A 24,747-nucleotide genomic window follows, 5' to 3' on the forward strand; every position below is an offset into this window, starting at 1 on the left:
ATTGCGCCTGTCACGGCTGCGGCGGCATTCTGGTTTGAGTCTCTGGAAGAGACCATTAGCTCAGCTACATTGGATGAGATTACAGACAAGCTTAGAGTCCTTAAGCTAGCTAATTCATTTATTTCTGATGCCGTAGTACATTTAACTAAACTTACGGCTAAGAACTCCGGATTCGCCATTCAGGCGCGCAGAGCGCTGTGGCTTAAATCCTGGTCAGCTGATGTGACTTCTAAATCTAAATTGCTTAACATACCTTTCAAGGGGCAGACCTTATTCGGGCCCGGTTTGAAAGAAATTATCGCTGACATTACTGGAGGTAAGGGACATGCCCTACCTCAAGACAGAGCCAAACCAAGGGCTAGACAGTCTAATTTTCGTGCCTTTCGCAACTTCAAGGCAGGAGCAGCATCAACTTCCTCCGCTCCAAAACAGGAAGGAACTGTTGCTCGCTACAGACAGGGCTGGAAATCTAACCAGACCTGGAACAAGGGCAAGCAGGCCAGAAAACCTGCTGCTGCCCCTAAGACAGCATGAAGTGAGGGCCCCCGATCCGGAAACGGATCTAGTGGGGGGCAGTCTTTCTCTCTTCACCCAGGCTTGGGCAAGAGATGTCCAGGATCCCTGGGCGTTAGAGATCATATCTCAGGGATATCTTCTGGACTTCAAAGCTTCTCCTCCAAAAGGGAGATTTCATCTTTCAAGGTTGTCAACAAACCAGATAAAGAAAGAGGCGTTTCTACGCTGTGTACAAGATCTTTTACTAATGGGAGTGATCCACCCGGTTCCGCGGTCAGAACACGGACAAGTGTTTTACTCAAATCTGTTTGTGGTTCCCAAGAAAGAAGGAACCTTCAGACCAATCTTGGATTTAAAGATCCTAAACAAATTCCTAAGAGTTCCATCGTTCAAAATGGAAACTATTCGGACAATCTTACCCATGATCCAAAAGGGTCAGTACATGACCACAGTGGATTTAAAGGATGCGTACCTTCACATACCGATTCACAAGGATCATTACCGGTATCTAAGGTTTGCCTTCCTAGACAGGCATTACCAGTTTGTAGCTCTTCCCTTCGGGTTAGCTACTGCTCCAAGAATCTTCACAAAGGTTCTGGGTTCTCTTCTGGCGGTACTAAGACCGCGAGGAATATCGGTAGCTCCGTACCTAGACGACATTCTGATACAAGCATCAAGTTTCCAAGCTGCCAAGTCTCATACAGAGTTAGTACTGGCATTTCTAAGGTCACATGGGTGGAAGGTGAACGAAGGAAAGAGTTCGCTATTGCCACTCACAAGAGTTCCCTTCTTAGGGACTCTTATAGATTCGGTAGAAATGAAAATTTACCTGACAGAGGAAAGGTTAACAAAACTCCTAAATGCTTGCCGTGTCCTTCATTCCATTCCACACCCGTCAGTGGCTCAATGCATGGAGGTAATCGGTTTAATGGTAGCGGCAATGGACATAGTTCCCTTTGCACGCCTGCATCTCAGACCACTGCAGTTGTGCATGCTAAGTCAGTGGAATGGGGATTACTCAGATTTGTCCCCTTTGCTGAATCTGGATCAAGAGACCAGAAATTCTCTTCTATGGTGGCTCTCTCGGCCACATCTGTCCAGGGGGATGCCCTTCAACAGGCCAGATTGGACGATTGTAACAACAGACGCCAGCCTGCTAGGTTGGGGCGCTGTCTGGAATTCCCTGAAGTCTCAGGGATCATGGACTCAGGAGGAGAGTCTCCTTCCCATAAACATTCTGGAATTAAGATCAGTTTTCAATGCCCTTCTAGCTTGGCCTCAGCTAGCATCTCTGAGGTTCATCAGGTTTCAGTCGTACATCATCACGACTGTGGCTTACATCAACCATCAAGGAGGGACAAGGAGTTCCCTAGCGATGATGGAAGTCTCAAAGATAATTCTCTGGGCAGAGTCTCACTCTTGCCACCTATCAGCGATCCACATCCCAGGCGTGGAGAACTGGGAGGCGGATTTCCTAAGTCGCCAGACTTTTCATCCGGGGGAGTGGGAACTTCATCCGGAGGTCTTTGCCCAAATACTTCGGCGTTGGGGCAAACCAGATATGGATCTCATGGCGTCTCGCCAGAACGCCAAGCTTCCTTGTTACGGGTCCAGGTCCAGGGACCCGGGAGCGGTTCTGATAGATGCTCTGACAGCACCTTGGAACTTCAGGATAGCTTATGTGTTTCCACCCTTCCCGATGCTTCCTCGATTGATTGCCAGGATCAAACAGGAGAGAGCATCGGTGATTCTAATAGCGCCTGCGTGGCCACGCAGGACCTGGTATGCAGATCTAGTGGACATGTCGTCCTGTCCACCATGGTCTCTGCCTCTGAGACAGGACCTTCTTGTTCAGGGTTCAGGGTCCTTTCAAACATCAAAATCTAATTTCTCTGAAGCTGACTGCATGGAGATTGAACGCTTGATTCTATCAAAGCGTGGATTTTCGGAGTCAGTAATTGATACCTTAATACAGGCTAGGAAACCTGTTACCAGGAAAATTTACCACAAAATATGGCGTAAATACTTACATTGGTGCGAATCCAAGAGTTACTCATGGAGTAAGGTTAGGATTCCTAGGATATTGTCTTTTCTACAAGAAGGTTTAGAAAAGGGTTTATCTGCTAGTTCTTTAAAGGGTCAGAAGTTCCAGACGTTCAGGCCTTTTGTCAGGCTTTGGCCAGGATTAAGCCTGTGTTTAAGACTGTTGCTCCACCATGGAGCTTAAACTTAGTTCTTAACGTTTTACAGGGTGTTCCGTTTGAACCCCTTCATTCCATTGATATCAAGCTGTTATCTTGGAAAGTTCTGTTTTTAATGGCTATTTCCTCGGCTCGAAGAGTCTGAGTTTATCGGCCTTACATTGTGATTCTCCTTATCTGATTTTTCATTCAGACAAGGTAGTTCTGCGTACTAAACCTGGGTTCTTACCTAAGGTAGTCACTAACAAGAATATCAATCAAGAGATTGTTGTTCCTTCATTGTGTCCTAACCCTTCTTCAAAGAAGGAACGACTTCTACACAATCTGGACGTAGTCCGTGCCCTAAAATTTTATTTACAGGCAACTAAAGATTTTCGCCAAACTTCTTCCCTGTTTGTCGTTTATTCTGGTCAGAGGAGAGGTCAGAAAGCTTCTGCTACCTCTCTCTCTTTCTGGCTTCGTAGCATAATACGTTTAGCCTATGAGACTGCTGGACAGCAGCCTCCTGAAAGAATTACAGCTCATTCCACTAGAGCTGTGGCTTCCACGTGGGCCTTTAAGAATGAGGCCTCTGTTGAACAGATTTGCAAGGCTGCAACTTGGTCTTCTCTTCATACTTTTTCCAAATTTTACAAATTTGACACTTTTGCTTCTTCTGAGGCTGTTTTTGGGAGAAAGGTTCTTCAGGCAGTGGTTCCTTCCGTGTAAAGATCCTGCCTGTCCCTCCCGTCATCCGTGTACTTTTAGCTTTGGTATTGGTATCCCATAAGTAATGGATGACCCGTGGACTGACTACACTTAACAGGAGAAAACATAATTTATGCTTACCTGATAAATTCCTTTCTCCTGTAGTGTAGTCAGTCCACGGCCCGCCCTGTTTTTTATGGCAGGTCTAAATTTTAAATTATACTCCAGTCACCACTGCACCCTATAGTTTCTCCTTTCTCGTTTGGTTTTCGGTCGAATGACTGGGTATGACGTAGAGGGGAGGAGCTATATAGCAGCTCTGCTTGGGTGATCCTCTTGCACTTCCTGTTAGGGAGGAGTTAATATCCCATAAGTAATGGATGACCCGTGGACTGACTACACTACAGGAGAAAGGAATTTATCAGGTAAGCATAAATTATGTTTTATCTGAGATTATTTAATAGGCTCTCATAGGGAAGGCAGTGGTCTGAGGGTTACGGCTGCATTGCTTGGTTTTTGGAGGTGAAGATGCATTTCTGGAAGTGACTAATCTGTAACATTTATTCCTGTGGTCACACAGCTCCTGCGGGTGGCGTTTGATGAAGAGGTTCCGTCTGAGGTTTCTGAGATTTTCCGCAAACATTTGCACAAACTCCGCTTCCCGCAAGACATACTGGGAACTTTCCCTTTCAACACTGGTCTTATGCTCCCCCATAGTACGCAGGTCAGGACCAAAGACAAGAACCCATCTCTCAAGTGAGTCCTCTGCTACGTAATGGTGCAGCTATTCTCCTATGTGGTACTGTTATTCCCCCAGCAACATGCTCTCTATACCTAGGGCAGTAATCTCATTACTTGCAGTGAGTGCATGACGTGTGTCTGTCCCTTGTTCTGCAGTAAAGTAATTCCTGTCTGTGTAACTAAACTGCTTCTCACTCAACCTGTGCTAAATCCTTAATCACCTGAGGGCCTGTGTAACCCTGTTCCCCTCTGTCGCTCTCCTGCACCCCCCCCCTCTTGTGTGAACTTCCTGCCCACCTTGTGCAACCATTCCCTGTGCCTTCTACTGTAAAGTGACACTTTGTGACACATCTTCCCCTCTTACTGTAAAGTGACAATTTGTGACACATATGTCCCTTTTACTGTAATGTGACAATTTGTGACACATTTGTCCCTTTTACTGTAAAGTGACAATTTGTGACACATCTGTCCCTCTTACTGCAAAGTGACAATTTGTGACACATCTTCCCCTCTTACTGCAAAGTGACAATTTGTGACACATCTTCCCCTCTTACTGTAAAGTGACAATTTGTGACACATCTTCCCCTATTACTGTAAAGTGACACTTTGTGACACATCTGTCCCTCTTACTGTAAAGTGACACTTTGTGACACATCTGTCCATTTTACTGTAAAGTGACAATTTGTGACATCTGTCCCTCTTACTGTAAAGTGACAATTTGTGACACATCTGTCCCTCTTACTGTAAAGTGACAATTTGTGACACATCTGTCCCTCTTACTGTAAAGTGACAATTTGTGACACATCTGTCCCTCTTACTGTAAAGTGACAATTTGTGACACATCTGTCCCTTTTACTGTAAAGTGACAATTTGTGACACATCTGTCCCTTTTACTGTAAAGTGACAATTTGTGACACATCTGTCCCTCTTACTGTAAAGTGACAATTTGTGACACATCTGTCCCTCTTACTGTAAAGTGACAATTTGTGACACATCTGTCCCTTTTACTGAAAAGTGACAATTTGTGACACATCTGTCCCTTTTACTGTAAAGTGACAATTTGTGACACATCTGTCCCTCTTACTGTAAAGTGACAAGCTATAAAGGGACAGTATACACAAATTTTCATTTAACTGCATGTAAGAGACACTGCTAAAAAGAATAAGATGCACAGATATTGATAGAAAAATCCAGTATAAAAACGTTTAAAAACTTACTTAGAAGCTCCCGGTTTAGCTCTGTTAAAAAGGTAGCTGGAACACCCACTGAAAGTGGTTCTATAGCAAAAATAGCAGATACTCCCCCCTCCCCCTTCCTCTGCATATGAAAAGACACTTTACACAAACAGAAGCAAGCTGGAGTAGGTATACATCAGTATTCTCCTAAATCTTTGGGGTTTGGTTAGGAGTCTGAAAATCAGTGCAATGTTATTTAAAAAATAAGCAAAAGTATACATTTTTTTAAAAACAAACTGTATGGGCTATATAAATGGATCATCTACAAAATATATATACAAAGAAAAATCTAGTGTATAATGTCCCTTAAAGCTTTCTTTGGGTATGTTGGTGATCTAGATTCAGTATATCACCCCATCTGTGTATTTTTTTAATGTATTCTGATTTTGTTCTAGTGCCTCACGCATTTCATTTTGTACAGATCCTCCAGTGTCATTTAGTCTCTGTAGCACTTGCCTGTGTGACCCCTTCACTGTGTGTAATGGCTCTGTATTTCCCTGCTGAATCCCAACCTCATGTAGACTTAGGGTCAGTTCTGTAGAGAGAAATCACAAAGAATCTTTTTGTGGGTGGGTGACTGAGCATTGCAATGTGTCTCCTCCACATCCAGACCCTGTAAAGTGAGATAACCAGTTGTCACGCTTTAATGTGACTTCATGAACCCCCTGAGGACTTTGCATGACTGATCTCACCTGCAAAGAGAGCTTTACAATTCTCTAATGATCCCCATTGTGTTGGTGTAACCCCTCTGTCCCTGTATGTATGAACTCTCCCCTGCAGTGTGTATGGTGACACTTGTGTTTCTCAGCCCCTACCTGTATGACCCCCTTTTCTCTCTGTAGCCCCCTCCATGTCAGTGACGTGTTCCAGAGTCAGCTGTCTGTGGGCTTTTCTCTCGGCCGTTTCCACTCAGACAAGTAAGACCCAAATTGGTCATAGGTCTAGTGGTGACAAGGGATTTTCTCTGGGTGTGTCTCGTCTGAATATTATTTTTCCCTCTGTCCATCAGGTTTGGTTACAGGACATAGGCACCATGCCACGCATCAAAACCCATCACACTACAGCTAGATTCCTCCAGTCACCATAACTCCATAATACACTGTCAGCACATCTCATGTCACCAGCACATATCCAGTCACCTATTGTCGCAAGAACACAGCATCAGCGTGCATGTGTCAACAGATCACAGAACCAGTGCACCTCCTGTCACCAGAACAAAGCATGAATGCTACATCCATACCCAGAAACTAGCTCCACCCGCCACCAGAGCACAGCGCCAGTGCACCTTCTGTCAACAGAACAAAGCACATCCATCCCCAGAAACTAGCGCCAGCAGCCACCCGCCACCAGAGCACAGCACCATTGCGCCTCCTGTCACCAGAGCACAGAGCGCCTCCTGTCCCCAGAGGGCCTCCTGTCCCCAGAGGGCCTCCTGTCCCCAGAGGGCCTCCTGTCCCCAGAGCGCCTCCTGTCCCCAGAGCACAGCGCGCCTCCTGTCCCCAGAGCACAGCGCGCCTCCTGTCCCCAGAGCACAGCGCGCCTCCTGTCCCCAGAGCACAGCGCGCCTCCTGTCCCCAGAGCACAGCGCTCCTCCTGTCCCCAGAGCACAGCGCTCCTCCTGTCCCCAGAGCACAGCGCTCCTCCTGTCCCCAGAGCACAGCGCTCCTCCTGTCCCCAGAGCACAGCGCTCCTCCTGTCCCCAGAGCACAGCGCTCCTCCTGTCCCCAGAGCACAGCGCTCCTCCTGTCCCCAGAGCACAGCGCTCCTCCTGTCCCCAGAGCACAGCGCTTCTCCTGTCCCCAGAGCACAGCGCTCCTCCTGTCCCCAGAGCACTGTTCCCAGCGCGCCTCCTGTCACCAGCTCCTGTCCTGTAGGCTGTCTGCAGGCTAGAGAATAGGTTGAATTTATATTGGTTTTTATCTGTGGTTTAAACCTTTCACTGCTGAGCTGTTTCACAATCCTTGGGTAATACTACACAGGTGAGACATGACCACTCCCCCAACCTGTTTATAAGTAACCTCTTTCACTTACTCCTCCTACTCCTTGTTCTGTCCTGCCTCATGGTAGGCAGGACATGGGACCGCTCTCTCTTCGTGGAACCTTGGATGAACTTCTCTTCATCTGCTCGATTTCATGCCACTTTCCTGGGCAGACTTACCCATTGGGACTCGATCCCTTTTTCAGACTTGTGGCTGAGTATACTTCATGAATGCAAAAGGATATTAGATCCAGCACTCAGTCTTTTGAATGCACGCCTCTGGGGGCCACTGCAAAGACCCCAGACACATACAGAAAACAAAATAAGTCCAGAGAAGGCAGCTTCAATTTCAAAGGTTTAATTAAGAAAAAATGTTGACATATCAACGTTTCGGGATGAGTTCCATTAATCTTGGAATGATGAAGGGAACTCATCCTGAAACGTTGCTATGTCTGTTGTCATTTTTGCTTAATTAAAGCTTTAAAATTGATGCTGCCTTTTCTGGACTTATTTTGTTTTCTGTATACTTTGTGTATGTTCATTTTCTTCGTGTTGGGGAAATTCCAATGGTTGCTGCTTTTGGAAAACTGGGTTAGCAGTTCCTTCATTCCACTGTAAATCCTGACAGCACTTTATATTGTTAGTTGCTGCATATCTTGAAGCATCTTTAGTGTGGATCTTATACAGGATTTTCTGCTGATCAGATGGATCCTGTACCTCAATTGCCTTCTGCCCAGGACAACTTTGAATATACAGAGACTTGAATATGTTACCTTTTATTTCTTTTTTTCCTCCGATGGCTTTTTACAGTGAACTGTAATGGATGGTATTCCTCTGAGGGGTCAGCCAAATGAATCTCCGGTCAGCTGTTCTGGTGGAGTGCTTAAAATGTAGCCTCCGTTATACCAGATATTCACCTCCTCGATCTTTTCCAACAATCAGGTTCTACACATTTCGGCTTCCCAGCCTTTCTTAAGATCATTGTTTGGTTGTTGGAAAAGATCAAGGAGGTGAATATCTGGTAAAACGGAGGCTGCATTTTGAGCACTCCACCAGGACAGCTAAACGGAGATTCATTTGGCTGACCCCTCAGAGGAATACCATCCAGAGCCATCAGAGGAAAAAAAGACCCATCTGCAACAGTAGCAGCAACGGAGCTGCCGGTTTCTTCATTCGCTAGACGAGCAGTTGAGCCGACGAGCTGAAGACACACGTGAGTAAAACGTGTGAACCATAAGTGATCTTGTTTCATCACACAGTATCAGGATACAAAGTATCCATAGTGACAATTGTACCAAGATTACTACATCAAGCCTTGAAACTTGCGCAACATATATCAAGGATCTAACACATCAATGAGACTTGTTAAAGACACGCTATAATATATAGCGAATCCCGGTTTGGATAAGGACTAGTTGAACACATCTATAATTCCATTCCTTCTGCTTGTATTTGTATGCCATAAATTGCTTCTAAAGGTTTTAAATATTTTAACCCATTTTTAGCAAACTTGCCTTATTTAGAGATTCACATGTATCTTTTTTTTTTTTTTTTTTTTAGCTAAGAGCACCGGTGTCCTGAGAATGTTTTAATGTTATTAACCCATATATTTAAATAAATATCAATGTTATCTATTTGTTGCCATACATTCTTTTTAATGCATTCTATAAATAACGATTGAGAGTACATATTATTATTATTTTCTTATTGGCATTATTTAGGTGGTTTTGGAACAAGCACGCTTTTGCGCCACCTTTTGTTATACAAATATCACATGTAGTTTGTCTAGCCTTGGTTTTATTGCTAGATTTACAATGGTCTGTGTACTAACTGTCTGCAAGAAAGGGCTTTGTTGCTACTGAAAAATATATCTTACAATCTCGAGTAGGGGAAGGTCGAGAACAGTATGTCTACAGGAGGATCTGGATAATCTAGTAATTTTTTTCAGGCATTTTGGAGCTTATGACCCTCTATGTTGGCAGGAACAGTCGCAGAGGATTCTTTCAGTACGGGCTTCTACAGTACGGTCATTAAAACGTTCCTAGTAAATGTTTCTTGTATGCGTTAACCTCTGTTTTATGACAAATTGTACTTTGTTTAGTGCACAGGGTCTTTGGCTCATCACAGCAAAGCAGCTTCCTCCCAATCTTCTCAAAGTCAGAGCAATAGATCACGCTTTATCTCACTTTAAAGATACTCTGTGGGGGGCGTCCATAAGAAATCTAACAGACAACAGGACAGCCAGTTCCTATATTCAGTTTCAAGGGGGGAAAGGAGTCATGTTCTCCAATTTTTATCTTGCTACAGCCCTATGCTGCTCACCTAGCGTGCATCCAGAACACAAAAGAAGATCCCTTTCATACAGGTGGTGTCAGTCCACGATTAGTTACATATGGAAATCACTTCTCTACCACTAGAAGGAGGCAAAGTTCCCTAAACCCTAAAATCTCTATAAAACCCCTCACACTACCTTAGTCTTTACTTTGTTTCCGTTAGAGGTGGTTGGAAAATGAAAATGTCCATGTGTTCTTCTGTGAAAGAGGTTTTCAGTCTATGTTGAGGCCTGGTTTCCCTCAGAGTACAGTGCTTGTAAGAGGGATGTATTTGGGGTATGGTTTATGATACAATGGTTTTACCTCATGGAAAATCCTTCATAGGCCCACTGTAAATCAGTTGCAGGGATGTTTCTTCTGCCTCTCTTTACAGATCTACATTATACTCCTATTCCACTACCTCTGCTGATATGTTTCAGTACTGCTTTGGCTGTCTGCTACCTGCTTGATAGTGGACAAGTGTCTATGGGTAAGTATGTTTTATTTTATATATAGACACTCATATAGCTTTGTTATAAGCACCTTTAAAAATGTATAAGAGTTTAAATATGTATGTATATATGGCCGTGGGACAGAACTCACTATTCCCCTTGCTTTGCGCGCAAATTTATTTGCACGCCGGGTTCCAACGTCGCAATACACTCATCAGGTTAGTTTGCGTTATTGTACGCTCATGTCCTTAACCTCATAGAAGTTGCAGGTTAGTGCACGTCTCTTGGTTATGCGCGCTTCAGGTTTTTTTGGCATGCTTTCTTCTGATAAACCTTGTAATCATTTAAATTTAGTGTTTAAAACTGTTGTTACTCTCTGAGATTTTCCCTGTACCTTATGCTGTCTGGCATGATTGCTAGGGACTGGTCTAAGGCAGGTGTGCCTTTTAATCCTTCTGCAAGTTTTAAAAAGATTATATCCTTTACTTACTGCTTGTCTAATGATGTAATGGAAAACAGTTCCCAAAGTGGATGTGGCCATTTCCACTTATGCTAAACGTACTACTGTTCCTTTGGAAGACAGTACTTCTTTTAAGGACCCTTTTAGACAGGAAGTTAGAATCCTTCCTTAGAAGGGCCTTTCTACATACTGGTTATATTCTCAGACCAACTATTTTTATTGCTGATGTAACTGCTGCTTCTTACTGGTTGTCCAGTCTTTCACAGCAGTTTTCTGATGACCGTTCTAATCTGTTGTTTGCTTTTTGGTGATGCTGTGTTTGATGTTAAAATCAATGTCACAAGCATGTCTTTAGCTATTCTTACCAGGAGGGTCCTGTGGCTTAAATCCTGGAATGTTGATATGGTGTCTAAATCTAGATTGTCTCTTTCCTTTCAAGGAAAGAAATTATTTGGGTCTGACTTAGATTCTATTATTTCTACTATTACTGGGGGTAAAGGAGCTTTTCTTCCTCATGACAGGAAGTCTAAAGAAAAATCTAAATCTTAATAGTTTTCGTTCCTTTTATCAAAATAAAGAACAGAAAACTCCTCTGTTCAAAAGCAAGGTTTCACTGGTTCAGTCTGGATACCTAACGCTAACTGGAACAAGTACAAACAGGTTAAGAAGTCTGTTTACGCCTCCAAAACCACATGAAGGTGCGGCCCCCAACCCAGTAGTTCTGGTAAAGGACAGATTACATTTCTTTCAGGAGGCTTGGGTTCACTCTGTCCCAGGTCACTGGGTTCAGAATATTATTTCTCCAATATTGGTGTGTCCGGTCCACGGCGTCATCCATTACTTGTGGGAATATTCTCTTCCCCAACAGGAAATGGCAAAGAGCACAGCAAAAGCTGCCCATATAGCCCCTCCTCAGGCTCCGCCCCCCAGTCATTCCCTTTGCCGCTCTGAACAAGTAGCATCTCCACGGAGATGGTGAAGAGTATGTGGTGTTTAGCTTATGTGTTTCCACCGTTTCCTCTCCTTCCCAGGCTTGTAGCCAGGATCAAACAGGAGAAGGCCTCGTGATTCTGATAGCTCCTGCGTGGCCACGCAGGACTTGGTATGCAGACCTGGTGAATATGTCATCGGCTCCACCATGGAAGCTACCTTTGAGACAGGATCTTCTAGTACAAGGTCCATTCGAACATCCAAATCTAGTTTCTCTGCAGCTGACTGCTTGGAAATTGAACGCTTGATTTTATCCAAGCGTGGGTTTTCAAATTCAGTGATAGATACTCTGGTCCAAGACAAAAAAACTGTGACTAGAAAGATTTACCATAAAATATGGAAAAAATATATCTGTTGGTGTGAATCCAAGGGATTCTCCTGGAGTAAGATTAAAATTCCTAAGATCCTTTCCTTTCTCCAAGAGGGTTTGGATAAAGGGTTGTCAGCGAGTTCTCTAAAAGGACAGATTTCTGCCTTATCTGTTTTGTTACACAAACGCCTGGCAGCTGTGCCAGATGTACAAGCCTTTGTACAGGCTTTGGTCAGAATCAAGCCTGTTTACAGACCCATGACTCCTCCTTGGACTCTAAATTTAGTTCTTTCAGTTCTTCAAGGGGTTCCATTTGAACCCTTACATTCCATAGATATCAAGTTACTATCTTGGAAAGTTCTGTTTTTGGTTGCTATTTCTTCTGCTAGAAGAGTTTCTGAATTATCTGCTTTGCAGTGTGATCCACCCTATCTGGTGTTCCATTCAGATAAGGTCGTTTTGCGTACCAAGCCTGGTTTTCTTCCAAAAGTGGTTTCCAATAAGAATATTAACCAGGAAATAGTTGTTCCTTCTCTGTGTCCGAAACCAGTTTCAAAGAAGGAACGTTTGTTACACAATTTAGATGTAGTCCATGCTTTAAAGTTCTATTTAGAAGCAACAAAGGATTTTAGACAAACCTCATCTTTGTTTGTATTTTACTCTGGTAAGAGGAGAGGACAAAAAGCTACTGCTACCTCTCTTTCTTTCTGGCTGAAAAGCATTATCCGATTGGCTTATGAGACTGCCGGACGGCAGCCTCCTGAAAGAATCACAGCTCACTCTACTAGGGCTGTGGCTTCCACATGGGCCTTCAAGAATGAGGCTTCTGTTGATCAGATATGTAAGGCAGCGACTTGGTCTTCCTTGTACAATTTTGCCAAATTCTACAAATTTGATACTTATGCTTCTTCGGAGGCTATTTTTGGGAGAAAGGTTTTGCAAGCCGTGGTGCCTTCTGTTTAGGTAACCTGATTTGCTCCCTCCCTTCATCCGTGTCCTAAAGCTTTGGTATTGGTTCCCACAAGTAATGGATGACGCCGTGGACCGGACACACCAATGTTGGAAAAAACAGAATTTATGCTTACCTGATAAATTGCTTTCTCCAACGGTGTGTCCGGTCCACGGCCCGCCCTGGTTTTTTAATCAGGTTTGAAAAATGTCTTTCTCTATACACTACAGTCACCACGGCACCCTATAGTTTCTCCTTTTTTTCTCCTAACCGTCGGTCGAATGACTGGGGGGCGGAGCCTGAGGAGGGGCTATATGGGCAGCTTTTGCTGTGCTCTTTGCCATTTCCTATTGGGGAAGAGAATATTCCCACAAGTAATGGATGACGCCGTGGACCGGACACACCGTTGGAGAAAGCAATTTATCAGGTAAGCATGAATTCTGTTTTTTCATCGATATTGAATTGGTTTCATAACAGGGCCTCCCAGACGAAGTTTTTTTTTTTGTTCAATGTTTCAAGGAATCCTGTAAAAGATCAAGCTGTTCAATCTGTCTCATATCTGGAAGATATGGGAGTAATTGTTCCAGTTCATTTGCAGGAACAGGGGATGGGATTTTATTCAGATCTCTTCATTGTTCCAAAGAAACAAGGCACATTCAGACCAATTGTGGATCATAAAACTCTAAACAAGTTTGTAAGGATTCCATCCTTCAGAATGGAAACTATCAGGACTATTCTGCATTTTTGTTCAGCAATGTCAGTTTATGTCCACAATAGATTTAAAGGATGCATACATTCATATTCCAATTCACTCAGAACATCACCAGTTTCTGAGGTTTGCCTTTCTGGACAAGCATCATCAGTTTGTTGCTCTTCCATTTGGTTTAGCTACAGCTCCGAGAATATTTACCAATGTCCTGGGTGCCCTTTTGTCTGTAATTAGAGCTCAGGGTATTGCAGTATTCCCTTACCTGGATGATATTTTGGTACTAGCTCAGTTTTTTACTTTAGCAGAATTTCACACAAAACAACTATTTTTGTTTCTTCAAAGACATGGTTGGAGGATCAATTTGCCAAAGACGACTTTGATTCCTCAAAGATTATTTTCATAGGTTTCCAAATAGATTGTGTCCATGAGTCTTTCCCACACACAGCAGAGACAGATAAAATTAGTATCAGCCTGTCTGAACCTTCAGTCGCTTTCCTTCCTTCAGTGGCTCTGTTTATGGAAGTACTAGGCTTCATGATTGCAGCTTCAGATGCAATTCTATTTGCTTGATTTCATGAGGCCTCTTCAGCTTTGTATGCTGTGTTAATGGTGCAGGGATTATACCCAGCTATCTCAAACAATATTTGTAGATTCCAGCATACACCAGTCTCTGATTTGGTGGCTGAATAATCAGTTTATTATTCAGGGGGCTTCTTTTGCTCATCCTACCTGGTCAGTGATCACCACAGAAAAGTCTTTCAGGTTTTGGAGCTGTTTGGGGGGTACTGACAGCACAGGGGGTTTGATATCCTCGAAGGCGAGGTTTGCCAATCAATATTCTGTAACTCAATCTTCAGGGCCCTTTAAGCTTGGCCTCTACTGAAAGGGGAGTCTTAGCTCCATTTTCAGACAGACAATGTTACAGCAGTAGCTTTTGTGAACCATTAGGGGGGACTCACAGTTCCCTGACTATGATGGAAGTACCTCAAATTCTCTCTTGGGCAGAAGACTAGTCTTGCCTAATCTCTGCAATTCACATCCCAGGAGTGAACAATTTTGAGGCAGACTTCCCTGGATGTAGAGACTGACGACTGAGAAAATGTTCTCTTCATCAGGATATGCTCTATCTGATTGTGGGTCTTTGTGGCCTACCAGAAATAGATCTGATGGCCTCTCGTTTGAACTATAAACTTCTCATGTTTTTAGCGAGATCCAGGGATCCTCAGGCAGAGGTAGTGGATGCTCTAGTAGTTCCTTGGTAATTCCAGCCTGCTTATCTATTTCCTCCTCTGGTTCTTCTTTCCAGAGTGATTTCCAAGATATAACTAGAGAAATAATTTGTAATCCTGTTTGCCCCAGCGTGGCTTCCAAGGATTTGGTATGTGGATCTGGTTCTAATGTCCATTTTCCCTCCTTAGCCTCTTCCTCTGCAGTCAGACCTTCTATCTCAAGGTCCTTTCTTCCATCCAGATCTAAAGTCTCTAAGCTTGATGGCATAGAAATTGAACAACTAAATCTAAGACTTAGAGGTTTCTTAGATTCTGTGATTGCCACTCTGATTCAGACTCGTAAACCTGTTTCTAGGAAGATTTATCACATAGTTTGGAAGACATACATGTATTGGTGTATAGACCATCATTTTCCTGGCATTCTTTTAGAATCCCTAGTATTCTTCAGTTTTTGCAGGATGGGTTTAATAAGGGTTTATTACAGCTCCCTGAAGGGGCAGATTTCTACTCTTTCAATTTTGTTAAACAGGAAGAATGCTAGTCTTCCTGATGTTCATTGTTTTGTTCAAGCTTTGATCTGAACTAAACCTGTCATTAAGCCTATTTCTCCTCCTTGGAGTCTTAACCTAGTGATAAGGGTTTTGCAGGCTCCTCCCTTTGAGCCTATGCATACATTGGATATTAAACTAAGTGTTGTTTCTTTTGGTCATCTCTCCTGCTAGAAGAGTTTCTGAATTGTCTGCTCTCTCTTGTGAGTCTCCTTATATGATTTTTCATCAGGATAAGGCTTTTTTTATTATTTTTTTTGCCTAAAATTGTTTCTTCATACAACGTTGGTAGGGATAATGTTGTTTCTTCTTTACGTCCTCATCATAAGAATGCTTCTGAAAAATCTTTGCATGTTTTGGATGTTGTTAGGGCTTTGGAATATTATGTTAATGCTACTAAAGATTTCAGACAAACTTCTAGTCTGTTCTTTTTTTTTGACCAAGGAAAGGTCAGAAGGCCTTTGCTTTTTCTTTAGCCTTTTGGTTGAAACTCTTGATTCACAAAGCTTATTTGGAGGCAGGTCAGCCTCTGCCACAGCATATTACGGCTCATTCTACTAGGTCAGTCACTTCTTGGGCTTTCAAGAATGAGGCTTCAGTTGATCAAATTTTCAAGGCAACCACTCTGTCTTCTGTGCATACTTTTACTATATTCTACCATTTTGATGATTTTGCTTCCTCTGAAGCCTTTGGTAGAAAGGCCCTTCAGGCAGTTGTCTCGGTTTAATGATTATGCATGTTTGATTAGACTAAGGGATCTGGGAGGGGTTTTATAGAGCTCTTGGGGTTTGGCACCTCCTAGTGGTAGGAAGTAAGTCCCATATGTAACGGATCGTGGACTCTCACCACCATGAAATTAATTTATCAGGTAAGCATAAATTATGTTTTTCTCAGTTAAACTCAGATTGTTCAAACAGAATGGTAATTGAACAATAAAATATTTTGCATGATCACAGCTAAGTTGAGTTACCCAGACATTGATCTCATAGTCGAGCTCCAATAATCAAACACTTCAACAATTCTACTCATAACCCATCTACTTCACATAATTCAGAAGTAAACTGCAACCTTTATTGCGATAATTTATTTTTTGGCGCAGGAGGCCTTAGGTTTTCCCTTCTTCAGATGCTAGCAATAGCTCCTCCTTGGATTCTTCCTCCCTAAGGATTTTCTTCCTCAGAGACCTAATCGTCATCCACATGCACAACATCTAAAGTTGGCGGCATGGCTGTTGAAATCACAAGATTGCAGCAGATGAAGAGTTTTACACCTGTCATTCTACTATAGAATATGGGACACCTTTTTTCTTGGATGTTACAGCGGTCTATGTCTATAGAACATATTGAATTGTTTCGTCTTTTGGAATTTCTTCATGATAGTTATCTTCAAGGTTCGGGGTCCAAAACTTTAAGTATAAGTTTCTGCCATTTTAGCCATATCCAACATAAAATGGGCTAAAGAACCACTCATGTCCTTCCTTCTGCAAGATCTTTCTCCAACATTGGTGTGTCCGGTCCACGGCGTCATCCATTACTTGTGGGAAATATTCTCCCCCACAGGGAAAGGCAAGGAGAGCACACAGCAAGAGCTGTCCATATAGCTCCCCCTCTGGCTCCGCCCCCCAGTCATTCTCCTTGCCGCTCTGAACAAGTAGCATCTCCACGGGGATGGTGAGGAGTTTGTGGTGTTAGTTGTAGTTTTTTATTCTTCTATCAAGAGTTTGTTATTTTAAAATAGTGCTGGCTTGTACTATTTACTCTACAACAGAAAAGTGATGAAGATTTCTGTTTAAGAGGGCTATGATTTTAGCACAAGTAACTAAAATCCATTACTGTTACCTCACAGGACTGTTGAAACCAGAGAACTTCAGTTGGGGGTAACAGTTTGCAGACTCATCTGCTTCAGGTATGACTAGTCTCCTTCTAACAACACAGGCTAATGCTAGATGACAGTCATTTTTCCCCTCAGGGAAAACGGTAAGCCATTTTTCTTTCACCTCAGTAAAAAAGATAACAGGCTTCCCCTTTTTGATTTCTTCTGTTAAGTGTGATCAGTCCACGGGTCATCATTACTTCTGGGATATTACTCCTCCCCAACAGGAAGTGCAAGAGGATTCACCCAGCAGAGCTGCATATAGCTCCTCCCCTCTACGTCACTCCCAGTCATTCTCTTGCACCCAACGACTAGATAGGATGTGTGAGAGGACTATGGTGATTATACTTAGTTTTATATCTTCAATCAAAAGTTTGTTATTTTAAAATAGCACCGGAGTGTGTTATTACCTCTCTGGCAGAGTTTGAAGAAGAATCTACCAGAGTTTTGCTATGATTTTAGCCGGAGTAGTTAAGATCATATTGCTGTTCTCGGCCATCTGAGGAGTGAGGTAAACTTCAGATCAGGGGACAGCGGGCAGATGAATCTGCATAGAGGTATGTAGCAGTTTTTATTTTCTGACAATGGAATTGATGAGAAAATCCTGCCATACCGATATAATGTCATGTATGTATACTTTAGACTTCAGTATTCTGGGGAATGGTACTAAACTAGAATTACAGTGTAAGAAATACATAAAGCTGTTTAATAACTAGAGATTATGTTTAACGTTTTTGCTGGAATGTAAAATCGTTTTCATTTGCTGAGGTACTGTGTGAATAAATGTTTGGGCACTATTTTTCCACTTGGCAGTTGCTTAATCTGTTTTTCTGACAGTTTCTGTTCTCCCTCACTGCTGTGTGTGAGGGGGAGGGGCCGTTTTTTGGCGCTTTTTCTATGCATCAAATATTTCAGTCAGCAACTCATTGTATTCCCTGCATGATCCGGTTCATCTCTACAGAGCTCAGGGGTCTTCAAAACTTATTTTGAGGGAGGTAATTTCTCTCAGCAGAGCTGTGAGAATTATAGTTTGACTGAGATAAAAAACGTTTATTCTGTAATTTGTTTCCTGCTTTCAGAATTTGTTATCTTTGCTAATGGGATTAAACCTTTGCTAAAGTTGTGTTGTTTACAAGGATTGAGGCTATAACTGTTTCAATTTATTAATTTTCAACTGTCATAGATCTTCTGTGCTTCTTAAAGGCACAGTACATTTTAATATTATTCTAATTGAATTGTATTTCCAAGTTGCAAGTTTATTTGCTAGTGTGTTAAACATGTCTGATTCAGAGGATGATACCTGTGTCATTTGTTGCAATGCCAAAGTGGAGCCCAATAGAAATTTATGTACTAACTGTATTGATGCTACTTTAAATAAAAGTCAATCTGTACAAATTGAACAAATTTCACCAAACAACGAGGGGAGAGTTATGCCGACTAACTCGCCTCACGTGTCAGTACCTACATCTCCCGCTCAGAGGGAGGTGCGTGATATTGTAGCGCCGAGTACATCTGGGCGGCCATTACAAATCACATTACAGGATATGGCTACTGTTATGACTGAGGTTTTGGCTAAATTACCAGAACTAAGAGGTAAGCGTGATCACTCTGGGGTGAGAACAGAGTGCGCTGATAATATTAGGGCCATGTCAGACACTGCGTCACAGGTGGCAGAACATGAGGACGGAGAACTTCATTCTGTGGGTGACGGTTCTGATCCAAACAGACTGGATTCAGATATTTCAAATTTTAAATTTAAACTGGAAAACCTCCGTGTATTACTAGGGGAGGTGTTAGCGGCTCTGAATGATTGTAACACAGTTGCAATACCAGAGAAAATGTGTAGGTTGGATAAATATTTTGCGGTACCGACGAGTACTGAGGTTTTTCCTATACCTAAGAGACTTACTGAAATTGTTACTAAGGAGTGGGATAGACCCGGTGTGCCGTTCTCACCCCCTCCGATATTTAGAAAAATGTTTCCAATAGACGCCACCACAAGGGACTTATGGCAAACGGTCCCTAAGGTGGAGGGAGCAGTTTCTACCTTAGCTAAGCGTACCACTATCCCGGTGGAGGATAGCTGTGCTTTTTCAGATCCAATGGATAAAAAGTTAGAGGGTTACCTTAAGAAAATGTTTGTTCAACAAGGTTTTATATTGCAACCCCTTGCATGCATTGCGCCGATCACGGCTGCAGCGGCATTCTGGATTGAGTCTCTGGAAGAGAACATTGGTTCAGCTACTCTGGACGACATTACGGACAGGCTTAGAGTCCTTAAACTAGCTAATTCATTCTTTTCGGAGGCCGTAGTACATCTTACTAAACTTACGGCGAAGAATTCAGGATTCGCCATTCAGGCACGCAGGGCGCTGTGGCTAAAATCCTGGTCAGCTGATGTTACTTCTAAGTCTAAATTGCTTAATATACCTTTCAAAGGGCAGACCTTATTCGGGCCCGGGTTGAAAGAGATTATCGCTGACATTACAGGAGGTAAAGGCCATGCCCTGCCTCAGGGCAAAGCCAAAGCCAAGACTAGACAGTCTAATTTTCGTTCCTTTCGTAATTTCAAAGCAGGAGCAGCATCAACTTCCTCTGCACCAAAACAGGAAGGAGCTGTTGCTCGCTACAGACAAGGCTGGAAACCTAACCAGTCCTGGAACAAGGGCAAGCAGACTAGGAAACCTGCTGCTGCCCCTAAAACAGCATGAATTGAGGGCCCCCGATCCGGGATCGGATCTAGTGGGGGGCAGACTTTCTCTCTTCGCCCAGGCTTGGGCAAGAGATGTTCAGGATCCCTGGGCGCTAGAGATAATATCTCAGGGATACCTTCTGGACTTCAAATACTCTCCTCCAAGAGAGAGATTTCATCTGTTAAGATTGTCAACAATCCAGACAAAGAAAGAGGCGTTTCTACGCTGCGTACAAGAGCTCTTGTTAATGGGAGTAATCCATCCAGTTCCACGATCGGAACAGGGACAGGGGTTTTACTCAAATCTGTTTGTGGTTCCCAAAAAAGAGGGAACTTTCAGACCAATCCTGGACTTAAAGATCCTAAACAAATTCCTAAGAGTTCCATCGTTCAAGATGGAGACTATTCGGACAATTTTACCTATGATCCAAGAGGGTCAATACATGACCACTGTAGATTTAAAAGATGCTTACCTTCACATACCGATTCACAAAGATCATTATCGGTACCTAAGGTTTGCCTTCCTAGACAGGCATTACCAGTTTGTGGCTCTTCCATTCGGATTGGCTACAGCTCCAAGAATCTTCACAAAGGTTCTGGGTGCTCTTCTGGCGGTACTAAGACCGCGGGGAATCTCGGTAGCTCCATACCTAGACGACATTCTGATACAAGCTTCAAGCTTTCAAACTGCCAAGTCTCATACAGAGTTAGTGCTGGCATTTCTAAGGTCACATGGATGGAAGGTGAACGAAAAGAAAAGTTCACTCGTTCCACTCACAAGAGTTCCCTTCCTGGGGACTCTTATAGATTCTGTAGAAATGAAGATTTACCTGACAGAGGACAGGCTAACAAGACTTCAAAGTGCTTGCCGCACCCTTCATTCCATTCAACACCCGTCAGTGGCTCAATGCATGGAGGTAATCGGCTTAATGGTAGCGGCAATGGACATAGTACCCTTTGCACGCTTACACCTCAGACCACTGCAACTGTGCATGCTAAGTCTGTGGAATGGGGATTACTCAGACTTATCCCCTTCTCTGAATCTGGATCAAGAGACCAGAAATTCTCTTCTATGGTGGCTTTCTCGGCCACATCTGTCCAGGGGGATGCCATTCAGCAGACCAGACTGGACAATTGTAACAACAGACGCCAGCCTTCTAGGTTGGGGTGCCGTCTGGAATTCTCTGAAGGCTCAGGGACAATGGAGTCAGGAGGAGAGTCTCCTGCCAATAAACATTCTGGAATTGAGAGCAGTTCTCAATGCCCTCCTGGCTTGGCCCCAGTTGACAACTCGGGGGTTCATCAGGTTTCAGTCGGACAACATCACGACTGTAGCTTTCATCAACCATCAGGGAGGGACAAGAAGCTCCCTAGCTATGATGGAAGTATCAAAGATAATTTGCTGGGCAGAGTCTCACTCTTGCCACCTGTCAGCAATCCACATCCCGGGAGTGGAGAACTGGGAGGCGGATTTCTTAAGTCGTCAGACTTTTCATCCGGGGGAGTGGGAACTTCATCCGGAGGTCTTTGCCCAAATACTTCGACGTTGGGGCAAACCAGAGATAGATCTCATGGCGTCTCGACAGAACGCCAAGCTTCCTCGTTACGGGTCCAGATCCAGGGATCCAGGAGCAGTCCTGATAGATGCTCTGACAGCACCTTGGGACTTCAGGATGGCTTACGTGTTTCCACCCTTCCCGTTGCTTCCTCGATTGATTGCCAGAATCAAACAAGAGAGAGCATCAGTGATTCTAATAGCACCTGCGTGGCCACGCAGGACTTGGTATGCAGACCTGGTGGACATGTCATCCTGTCCACCTTGGTCTCTACCTCTGAAACAGGACCTTCTGATACAGGGTCCCTTCAAACATCAAAATCTAACTTCTCTGAAGCTGACTGCTTGGAAATTGAACGCTTGATTTTATCAAGACGTGGATTTTCTGAGTCAGTTATTGATACCTTAATACAGGCTAGGAAACCTGTTACCAGAAAGATTTACCATAAGATATGGCGTAAATACCTATATTGGTGTGAATCCAAAGGTTACTCTTGGAGTAAGGTTAGGATTCCTAGGATATTGTCTTTTCTACAAGAAGGTTTAGAAAAGGGTTTATCTGCTAGTTCATTAAAGGGACAGATCTCAGCTCTGTCCATTCTGTTACACAAACGTCTGTCAGAAGTTCCTGACGTCCAGGCTTTTTGTCAGGCTTTGGCCAGAATTAAGCCTGTGTTTAAAACTGTTGCTCCACCATGGAGTTTAAACCTTGTTCTTAATGTTTTACAGGGCGTTCCGTTTGAACCCCTTCATTCCATTGATATAAAGTTGTTATCTTGGAAAGTTCTATTTTTAATGGCTATTTCCTCGGCTCGAAGAGTCTCTGAATTATCAGCCTTACATTGTGATTCTCCTTATTTGATTTTTCATTCGGATAAGGTAGTCCTGCGTACTAAACCTGGGTTCTTACCTAAGGTAGTTACTAACAGGAATATCAATCAAGAGATTGTTGTTCCTTCTTTATGCCCAAATCCTTCTTCAAAGAAGGAACGTCTACTGCACAACCTGGATGTAGTCCGTGCTCTAAAATTTTACTTACAGGCAACTAAGGAATTTCGACAAACGTCTTCTCTGTTTGTCATTTACTCTGGGCAGAGGAGAGGTCAAAAAGCTTCCGCTACCTCTCTTTCTTTTTGGCTTCGTAGCATAATTCGTTTAGCTTATGAGACTGCTGGACAGCAGCCTCCTGAAAGAATTACAGCTCATTCTACTAGAGCTGTGGCTTCCACTTGGGCCTTCAAGAATGAGGCCTCTGTTGAACAGATTTGCAAGGCTGCAACTTGGTCTTCGCTTCATACTTTTTCCAAATTTTACAAATTTGACACTTTTGCTTCATCGGAGGCTATTTTTGGGAGAAAGTTTCTTCAGGCAGTGGTTCCTTCTGTATAAAGAGCCTGCCTATCCCTCCCGTCATCCGTGTACTTTTGCTTTGGTATTGGTATCCCAGAAGTAATGATGACCCGTGGACTGATCACACTTAACAGAAGAAAACATAATGTATGCTTACCTGATAAATTCCTTTCTTCTGTAGTGTGATCAGTCCACGGCCCGCCCTGTTTTTAAGGCAGGTAAATATTTTTTAATTTATACTCCAGTCACCACTTCACCCTTGGCTTTTCCTTTCTCGTTGGTCCTTGGTCGAATGACTGGGAGTGACGTAGAGGGGAGGAGCTATATGCAGCTCTGCTGGGTGAATCCTCTTGCACTTCCTGTTGGGGAGGAGTAATATCCCAGAAGTAATGATGACCCGTGGACTGATCACACTACAGAAGAAAGGAATTTATCAGGTAAGCATAAATTATGTTTTTTATGCTGGTAGACTCTGTTAGGGGCCAAATCGATTGGTTTTTATTACAATATGATGGCAATTGAAATGTTTTATAAGCTCATTTACACTGGGGGACGTTTTTTATTGATCTGGCTTGCTTTAGACACCTAAATCTAGTCAGGAAGGCCCCTTCAATCTAGTGTACTGAGGGAGGAGGCCTCATTTTAGCACTTCAGCTACACAGTAGATTTTAAGGCAGTGCATGCAGTCTTATGTGAGAGGGTCCTGTGGCTCAGAAAGTGACTCCAGAAGGCTTATTTCTGTGGATGGTTGACCCCTAAGGAAGGTAAAAAGCTACAGCATGCTGTAGCTGGGATTGTGGTGTATAAAAACGGTTAAATCCAACATTTAGCTCCAGTTTGCTTGTTTTAAGAGCTAGAGTCTCAATATTTGCTGTACAATCTTTTGTTCAGGCTTTGGTTAGAATCAAGCCTGTTTTCAGACCCATGACTCCTCCTTGGAGTCTAAATTTAGTTCTTTCAGTTCTTCAAGGGGTTCCGTTTGAACCTTTACATTCCATAGATATTAAGTTATTATCTTGGAAAGTTCTGTTTTTGGTTGCTATTTCTTCTGCTAGAAGAGTTTCTGAATTATCTGCTTTGCAATGTAATCCACCCTATCTGGTTTTCCATTCAGATAAGGTTGTTTTGCGTACTAAGCCTGGTTTTCTTCCAAAAGTTGTTTCCAACAAGAATATTAACCAGGAAATAGTTGTTCCTTCTCTGTGTCCGAATCCAGTTTCAAAGAAGGAACGTTTATTACACAATTTAGATGTTGTTCGTGCTTTAAAGTTCTACTTAGAAGCAACAAAAGATTTTAGACAAACCTCATCTTTGTTTGTCGTTTACTCTGGTAAGAGGAGAGGTCAAAAAGCTACTGCTACCTCTCTCTCTTTCTGGCTGAAAAGCATTATTCGATTGGCTTATGAGACTGCCGGACGGCAACCTCCTGACCGAATCACAGCTCACTCTACTAGGGCTGTGGCTTCCACATGGGCCTACAAGAACGAGGCTTCTGTTGATCAGATATGTAAGGCAGCGACTTGGTCCTCTCTGCACACTTTTGCCAAATTCTACAAATTTGATACTTATGCTTCTTCGGAGGCTATTTTTGGGAGAGAGGTTTTGCAAGCCGTGGTGCCTTCCATTTAGGTAACCTGATTTGCTCCCTCCCCTCATCCGTGTCCTAAAGCTTTGGTATTGGTTCCCACAAGTAATGGATGACGCCGTGGACTGGACACACCAATGTTGGAAAAAACAGAATTTATGCTTACCTGATAAATTACTTTCTCCAACGGTGTGTCCGGTCCACGGCCCGCCCTGGTTTCCTAATCAGGTTGAAAATGTTTTTTTCTTTATACACTACAGTCACCACGGCACCCTATAGTTTCTCCTTTTTCTCCTAACCGTCGGTCGAATGACTGGGGGGCGGAGCCAGAGGGGGAGCTATATGGACAGCTCTTGCTGTGTGCTCTCCTTGCCTT

The 24,747-nt window shown here is 43.2% G+C and overlaps 1 protein-coding gene across 1 annotated transcript in view; it reads left to right on the forward strand.

Moving 5' to 3' along the window:
* The window catches only part of SBF1 (SET binding factor 1), a gene marked incomplete in the record, with an annotated part of 739,370 nt that overhangs the window by 478,530 nt on the left and 236,093 nt on the right, over positions 1-24,747 (forward strand). Inside the window, 2 exon segments of the mRNA XM_053716293.1 lie at positions 3,985-4,160; positions 6,223-6,297. Coding sequence (XP_053572268.1) covers positions 3,985-4,160; positions 6,223-6,297 — 251 coding nt within the window.

Source organism: Bombina bombina, chromosome 6 (assembly GCF_027579735.1).
Source record: "Bombina bombina isolate aBomBom1 chromosome 6, aBomBom1.pri, whole genome shotgun sequence".
Lineage (NCBI taxonomy): Eukaryota > Metazoa > Chordata > Amphibia > Anura > Bombinatoridae > Bombina > Bombina bombina.